The 8,454-nt window shown below is 38.3% G+C and overlaps 1 protein-coding gene across 1 annotated transcript in view; it reads right to left on the reverse strand.

Annotated features, from left to right (window-relative positions):
• Positions 1 to 7,202: 7,202 nt before the first annotated feature.
• The window catches only part of LOC122359349 (geranylgeranyl transferase type-2 subunit beta), a 4,052-nt gene continuing 2,800 nt past the window's right edge, over positions 7,203 to 8,454 (reverse strand). The window contains exons 7-8 of the mRNA XM_043259645.1: positions 8,196 to 8,345; positions 7,203 to 8,048 (exon numbers count right to left, since the gene is read on the reverse strand). Of these exons, the coding sequence (XP_043115580.1) occupies positions 7,908 to 8,048; positions 8,196 to 8,345 (291 nt within the window). The 3' untranslated portion in view covers positions 7,203 to 7,907. The remainder of the gene's footprint in view (positions 8,049 to 8,195; positions 8,346 to 8,454) is intronic.

The raw sequence follows: 8,454 nt of genomic DNA on the forward strand, positions 1-8,454 counted from the left end.
GTGTTGTGGATAAATGTTTTTTCTTGTAAGAAAAGAAGTGAATAAAGTACATTTGTTATATTGAAAAATTGGCTGAGTAACTCATCCAGAGAAGAAAATGAAAAAGGTTCATTGGTTTCGTTTTGTTTTTTATTTTACTGTGTGCCAATTACTCCATATATGGGAGTTTTGTTCTTTTGAAAATGCTGCTTTTTTCAAGTTAAGGGTGTTTTAAATAAAAATAATACTAAAAATAATTCATACTTCTATTAGGACACTTTAAATTGATAAAAAATGACAGTAATGACTTAAATAAAAAAATAAAACCTTTTTCAAATGTTTTTTTGAACTTTATGTTTCTTAAATAATCTTACAAAAAAATAATAATTCGACAAGGACACATCATATTAATCAAAAATGACAGTAAAGATATCAATTATGTTATAAAATAAGCCATTATTTTAAATTGCTCAAATTAAAGTGGTATTTCACAACATTACTGTTTTTACTCTATTTTTGATCAAATAAATGCCTTCTAAGGCAAATCTTAAAACCCCCCTAAACTTCTGAATAGTATTCCAGTCACTTTGTCATTTCACATTGTTTAAAACAACAGCTCCGAGTGGAAATCCAGTGTTTATTTGAAATTCATTGGCACAGATACGTCAGGTCCATGTAATCTATGAAAACGCTGTGTGAAATGTGAACCAGATCCTCCGCCTCAGTAATTAAACTCTAATTAGGTCAGTGCTGTGGGCCCCTGCTGCTTTGAGTAAAGGTATGCATTTCCTAGCGCTTCCTCTCCGCGTGCTGTCTCTCTGTGTTTGTGTGTTTCAGATGGTTCGGGCTACGAGTCTCCAGAGCCGTTCCTGACTGATCAGAGCCAGCGCTGCAGGGCAGACGGCCCGTGCCTAGCTGTGCTGCTGTTGCTGCTGGCCTTTCTGCTGGCCCGCGTTTAAGAAGCCCCCGCCGCTGCCCAGACTGCCTACCGCTCTCCCTCCATCCATACTCCCTCAGGGAAGCCCTCTCATCCAGACCCCCGGCTGCAGTCGGATTCACGCGTCTTCTTTCTTACCGAACGAGCTCCTCGCTGCTGATCCGAGGACGAGAGACGTTCCCTCTGCTTTAGCGGCTGATGTAAAGCTGAACACCTGGAGTCCGTCGTGGAATGTGACCTTTTATATATGCTGTCATGTAATCGAGGCTTGTATTCATGTGCCATTTAGTCACGTTTCAGGGCGTCGCGGTTTACAAAAGATTTCAGACACTTATTTGGATAGCTATTAATGCCCCCCCCCACATCGTCTTACACCATACTCAGCCCAGAAGTAAAGGGGATTTTCTCCTCCTAATAATAACAAGTGACACCAAAGGACTCTCTTCAGAGATTTAGTTTTATTTTTCATTTGAAGGGAGAGAAGAAATGTGTTTTGTGGTAGCCAGCAGCTAGGGACTTAGTGTTAGACATTCACATGCATGTGAAACACTGTGAAACAGAGAAAAACTGATCTTCTTACAATAGTAACAATATATTTTTCTTAGCGAAAACGAAACAAACGTAGACCTTCTAGCCACTCTTCTGGTGTAAGGCTCAGCTGGTGGAGTTTGGATCAGACGCAGCCAAATGTCAGTGCCCTCGCCTCAAAACTGTGCTCGTCTGCTGTGGTTGGGACAAGGACTTCGAATCTCTGAGATCGCTTTGGTGCAAACCCAAATGCCGCTTAATAAAACTCTGCATTGGTTTTTCTTTCTAGCTCTGTGGGACAAGCAAGCAATGGAAACGCAGTGAGGATCTAGCCACTTTTAATTCACAGACGCACACACCGCGGGCATGGCCGAAAAGGAAATGGATTTTTTGTATTCTATTTCATGTTATTTTTGTAGCATTTAAAAGCAACATCAATTATTCATGCGATATGAGGAACGGTTTTAGCGTCTTGAGTGGCGATACAGTGTGTGAGTCAGCAGTCGGACGTATTCAGAAAGGCCCACTCTCTCACTCTTACTGTTGTTATTGTGGTCTTGTCAAACTGTATTCAGTATTTAAAGAGACAGAAAGCATTTCTTTCCATCTGATTTGATTGTGTCCTCTTTTTCATGTGACGTTTTGTACAGCCAACATGTTCTGTCGAACTGAAGAAACATGCTGAAATGGAAAAATAAAAAATAAAGCGTTTTTGTCTACGAGATGCACTGATGTGAGAAGAGATGCATTGTCTGAGGCTGACAACTGACATTCTGGCTCAGCTTTGTATAGCATAGTTGTAAACCCATTATATTAAATATTTAGAACAGGATGCAGACATCAGTGCTAAAGGGCCTTTTGATTTTTATTTTTTTTTTTTGCCCTTCCCAAAACACTAAACAGCACTTTTCTAAACGCTTCTTTGTTTTGCTCTGCACAAAATGCTCAATTTTCCTGATCTGTAAAGTTTATTGTGTGCAATGTCTGAAGGTTGTTTTTTAGGTCGTTTTATCTCATTTAATTCTGTAGCATTTTAGAAAAGTATGCACTCATGATAATTTATTACCCTCTGGTAAGAAACTAATGCTTTTATTCAGCAGGGATGAATTAAGTTAGTCGAAAATGACAAAGTAAAGGCATTTATAATGTTACAAAAGATTTCTCTTTCAAATAAATGCTGCTCTTTTGAGCTTTCTATTCATCAAAGAATCTTGACAATCTTGTGGTTCCCACAAATATATTAAACAGCACTACAACAGAGTGTCTACAACATTGATTATAATAAGAAACGTTTCTTGAGCAGCTAATAAGCATATCAGAATGACTTGAAAACTGGAATAATGGCTGCTGAAAATGTAGCTTTGCCATCACAGGAATAGATTACATTTTAAAATATGTATATTAGAAATTGTACATCAATATATAAAAACGCTCTCCTGAAATAAGACCTAGAAATAAGATCTCCTACCTGAATGAACCATGTAAAATGTGTTTTAAGTTCTAACATGTTTAATACTTCAGCAGCAGTTATATAAATAATTTTTACAGAGACATTTAAGATGTGATTGCCATTTGATGTTGTGGTTTCGGATGCGAGACGGCTGGAATGAGTCATGGTCATACATGACTTGACATTCAGGCGAGTGTTTGCTGACACCGGCTCTGGGCTTTGGCCTGGATGCTCATCCAACTATTAGGTGAGGGATCGGTAGCCTGGCTGGGCTCAGAAAAGTGAATGTCCTATCTGAATATTTCATGCAATGTAGACTATGATAAAAAATACATGCGCTAGGAAAGCATCAGTGCAGGATTTGCAGACTTGGAGATGGCACTGCAGATGCAAGCCAAACAGTTAGAGGCAGATATTAGTGGCAATGAGGATGATCATTACAGATGATAAAAACAGCTGTATGGTGAGTAAATGATTTATGCCTTAAAATTTATAGTCAGTGTCACAGCATGTCGCACCTTATGCTGTCTTTTATAATTAGAATTTTACATAATTTTGATATAGTGTTAGACTCAATATCATGAATGTTACATGCTGATTTCCTAGTGAACAAAAGATGATTGCTGCCCCCTAGTGAACAAACCATAGTTGCTGCCCCCTTGTGAATAAGGCCTTTAAGCACCTTTGGGTTGAGTGTTTTGTCCAAACTTGCAATGTCAAACGTCATTTATGCATGCATTTATAAAGCGAATCCCATACAAAACTTTACTTTATAAATATGTTGAATATTTGAAGAGAGAGAAGTTTTAATTCGCTCATCATTTACTCAACCTTGCATTTCGTTTTAAATCTCATTTCCGTTATCTGCTGACCTCAGAGAAGGTATTTTGAGGAATTTTGCTATGCTCAGCAAACAGTGTTGGTTCCCATTGACTTCACTTGTAATCATTAGAAGTCACTGGGAAGAAACCATTCGGTTATGAACTTTCTTCAAAATGTCGTCAATTACTCAATTACATAAAGGTGAAAAATTGCAGGGTACTGTTTTCCATTAACCGTTAGCATTAACGCCTGTATCTCTGAGCTACATACGGCCTCCCACATTTCCCTGAGGTAAACCTGAGGTACATCACAAACACTCACGTCTCAAGGCTCCTGAACAGTCAGTACATGTTGAATCTGTCGGAGACATGAGCATTTTGAAAGCGAGAAAAACAAACACATCCAGAGTCGAACATCTACAGAGAGCACACTTCAAAAACTATTATGAAATGAAAAGGTTTGTGGAAGAGCGGGAAATTCTGCAGAGAGATCACAGGAGATCGATGTTTTTCATCAACAAAGAAATACAAGAGCTTCAAAAGACCTTGATAGACATAAACCTGATAAGCGGATATTGTCATGAAGCCTACGCTGCTCATCTGAGATCAGTGAGTACTGCCTTTTCAACTTGTAAAGTATCCAAGAAAGCAAAGAAATGCGGTAATATTGATTTGAATGTTGAAAGTGGTAACTCAATGAAGCCTAACCACATGTTTGGCCAGAAGCATGACGGTTTGGGTGATGAAACCTCTGGTGATTGTGAGAGGGATCTGTCAGAACTCAAACAGCACACGCTGACTTCAGAAACCTATAAAGCATGCAGCACTAATACCTGCGTTTCGCCACATAAGGATTTAAAAAACCGTCAGAATGATTATTTCAAAGCCCCATTGTCTCATTTCGAGTTATCCTCAAGTGAATGCAAAGAAAAAGACGAGGATAAAAGTGAAGGATGTCCTCGGAAGACTTCGACTAAGAGCCTTTCACATATCGCAAAGACAGATCTAAAGAACAGTTCCTCGCCTCCTACACATTTCACCCTTCACAGAAGAGCAAAACAAAAGCATCAAAGACGACAAAAAGTTGCTCTTCGTATGCCTCCTGTACTGAGGAACCCCTTACGTGAGCAGGATGGGTCTTATACGCAGGGAAACCAAGGTGGAAAGGCGTTTTCAAGAAACGTACAAATTCGAGACAGCATGAACAATGGCAGAAGCCACATATCAAAGACAGCCATTAAACATGGCCTCGAGCTGCTCACCGAAGAATACAATCATTCTCAAAATGCTGTAATTTTAAACAGCAACAAGCAGAGGGATTTGCATGAAAAGGTGTCTAAGTTTGTATCAGAGCTTTCAGGGGTCAGATGTGACGAGTGATGTTTAGTATCTGGGTTCCTCTGGGATCCTCAGAACGTGCCAGATAACAGAGGTAATTGTCATCCTGAAGAAAAATAGAATAATCCATCCCTTGATTCATGGGCTACGGGGTCATATACTATGAAACCCATCAACCACTGAGAGAACCGATTCCTTTTTGTCTGATTCACAGTTCATGCACGGCTAGACACAATGCCCTGCATTCAGTTCATCAATAAAGGCATCAATACCATTCTGCAATGTTTCCAGGCTTGTAAAAGAAGCACAGGCACTCTTTATGGAAAAGATGTACTTGTTTTACCAACTTGAACAAGGTGTCAGTCAAAGAGAGGCTGCTGAAAACCGCATGGATTGTAGTTTTTTTATTATTATTTTAAGAATGTGTGGACATTGGATTTTTGTAATGGTTTCTACAGGAGATGGCTACAAAATAGCTTTAAAAAGTGTCTGTTTGAAGATAAATCCAGTGTAGACAAAGCTAATGTACTGATTTCACTCTGTCTTATTAATTTGTTCTCTTATTTAAGTAAATCACACACAGATATAAAGCAAGCTAAACATTTTACAGGTGAGTAAACATTAGCTTTGAATTACGTACAGTGCAAACGTTCCTCGGTAAGGAAACCAAACAGATGAAATCTTGGCTTATGCATTTTAAACACATCTTTGTATCCCCGTCACACACCAGTGATTCTCAACCTTTTTGACTCTTTGTTCAAGACGATACTCAAAGACCTTCCTACCTACACTTTAAAAAACAACGGTTCCAAAAAAGGGATATTTTAGTGACGCCATAGAAGAACCATTTTGGTTCTGTAAAGAACCTTTAATTAAACAGTTCTTAAATCATTTTTTGCGTGAAAAAACATTTAATAAAGAACTGTTTTTCACTATACATAAAATAAGGGCTCCAAAAAAGCTTCTTTAAACTACTTTTCTTTGTTTAAAGAACATCTAAACCTTCTCTCAGTGTATAAAAAAACCCCTTTTTTTAATAAAAAGATTTCATCATTGTACGTTCTTCCTGGAATTCTAGAAGCTAAAGGACTTAAATTTTTCAAGAGTGTAAAGAGCTTTAGTGTAATGTAACCCATAGGCTCTTTATTGAAAAAATAACCTTTATTTTTAATAAGCTCTTGTTCCTCTGTTACCTTATTGTACCAAATGTCATATTTTTTTAATATTATCAGTTTTAATCTTCATTTTTGATGTTTTCAAGATGTTACTATAGTTAAATAATAAAAGTTTGCAAAGCCTCTTTTGGGCCCCGGGCCTCTGGTTGAGATCCACTGTTCTGAATCTTTGATCTAATGTCTTTTGCTTGAATGCTTAAATGTTTTAACTGTGCACTATGGCCTATTCATGAAAAATTCTTTACAAAATAAAAATATCAGTTGGGCAAATAGTGGAAACAAATGTGCGGTTTTTGTTACATACAAAATAGCTTTTACCCAAAATAAAAAAAAATTGCCTCTTTTTTTGCCCAAAATAACAAAGCAGTAGCATGCTTAGTCAGAAAGCTGATCACGTCTTAATTAAACAAACAGAGGCAGAGGTTGTGTGTGTCTGTACACGTGTGAGGTGATTTAACAAAATACCTAAGTGCCAGGAGACTGTGGTGACATGTGGCACATCTCCCACACTCCGAACAGGTTGTAATGAGAGCCAGTGGGGTTTCATCGTAGCCTAACAACCCTTGTGTTTGTTTCTGAAAATCTGTCAGGGGTCTGTAGATTGCTGCTCTCCTGATGAATTCATACACTCTGAGCTGATTGCCTCTTCACTTTTCCAACTCTGTGCTCATACACTTGAAAGTTTTGTAGCTTCTTTTTTTCTAAAAAGCAAATATGAATATAAATTTAAAAGAGTAATGTGAAAAGCCTATGATGAAGATAATTCTAGTAAACACAACCTCGTAAGATCATTCGTGACATTCAAATCAACAAAAATAACAATTTCTAACCTACATCTAGCAAAGAATAAGTAGTACTGAAGAACATCAAGTAGCATCAGGCCAACAAAAGTTTCGTCATAATCAATGTCAGACACTTTAGGGGTGTTAAACACCAAAAGTTTACCGCCTGATGATAAATAATCCACCAAGGAGTTATATTAAAGTCACATTTATTCACTCCCAAACAACAGGCATCTTTACACACTGGTGTCAATGCCGAGTGAGAGATTTCATTCATACCACAAAAGCAAAACTCTCCCAAACCTTAGAAATGACAGCAGTTGCAGAGCATGACTTTTAAAATGGTTGCACAATAAATGCTTTAGAGAAGTGAGGACTTGATGTGAACAAACGACAGTAAGAGGACATCAAAATTAATCTCATGCATGAAATCCATGTTTATGGTGCTTGAAGTCTGATATAACATACATGTATTAGTCTCGCGTACTAGCTTTGGAAAAGCCATCAGAGATGAGTGAGCAACCTCTCTCCTCATTGAAAAAACACTTTTGGTTGACACCAAAAGTGACCTGCTGAATTAGTCATATAAATAGTTATGTTTTAATACACAGTGAAAGCTGTAAATAGCAGATATTCCTCTTTGAGCCGCATCTTTAAATAGAGAAAGCCCACTAACAAAAGTAAGCATTGTACTATTGTGCCTACACAATGATGAGAACAATTCTCCCGCAAAAAAGCACACAATGTTAAGGGCCTTTCTAAAGTCCTTGGTCCCTCTAAATGGTGCACTGATCATTAGTTGAAGATGACAGCTTTCCACGGTTTGCTGGTTTGCCCGTTTCCAAACGGCCGGCTGTGCAGGGGTAGGAGAAGAGGAAAAAGGCCATGCTGAAGATTTCAACTCAGCAAGTCCGGTTGGAGGCCGATCCTCTGAAGCACATCCTCAGGCATGCAAAACACAGGATTCACTGGTTTGATCTGCTCATCTCCCAGCAAAGACAGACCAGCCACACCGAACAGAGTGTGGAAAGGATCCACCTGGATGGAAATACACAACACTGGTAAGAATGTACTGCATAGACCGATAAGCTCTGTTTAAGGAACGGCAAGACCGAGAGAAACAACATGCAAACTATTTATGCATAATGCTAAATTTTTGCATGACAAACTCCAAAGAGAGCTTACCATGTCTCCAGGCCTGTCAGCGAAGCCTCCAGTCTCTTCATCCTGGCAAGCGAGAATGAAACTGCGCAGTTTTGCTTTGTCAATCCAGTGAATTCTGCCAATGATCTTCAAAGAGGCAAGAACCCACCAGGAATAGCAGACATCAGGCAGCTGAAATCAGAGGAAAAAACATCATCCACAGTTGTGTTTGGACACTCATAAATAGTACAATTTTAAAAATGATAAGAAACTAGCATTAAGTAAAAAAAAAAAAAAAAAA

The sequence above is a fragment of the Puntigrus tetrazona genome, chromosome 2 (genome assembly GCF_018831695.1).
Source record: "Puntigrus tetrazona isolate hp1 chromosome 2, ASM1883169v1, whole genome shotgun sequence".
NCBI lineage: Eukaryota > Metazoa > Chordata > Actinopteri > Cypriniformes > Cyprinidae > Puntigrus > Puntigrus tetrazona.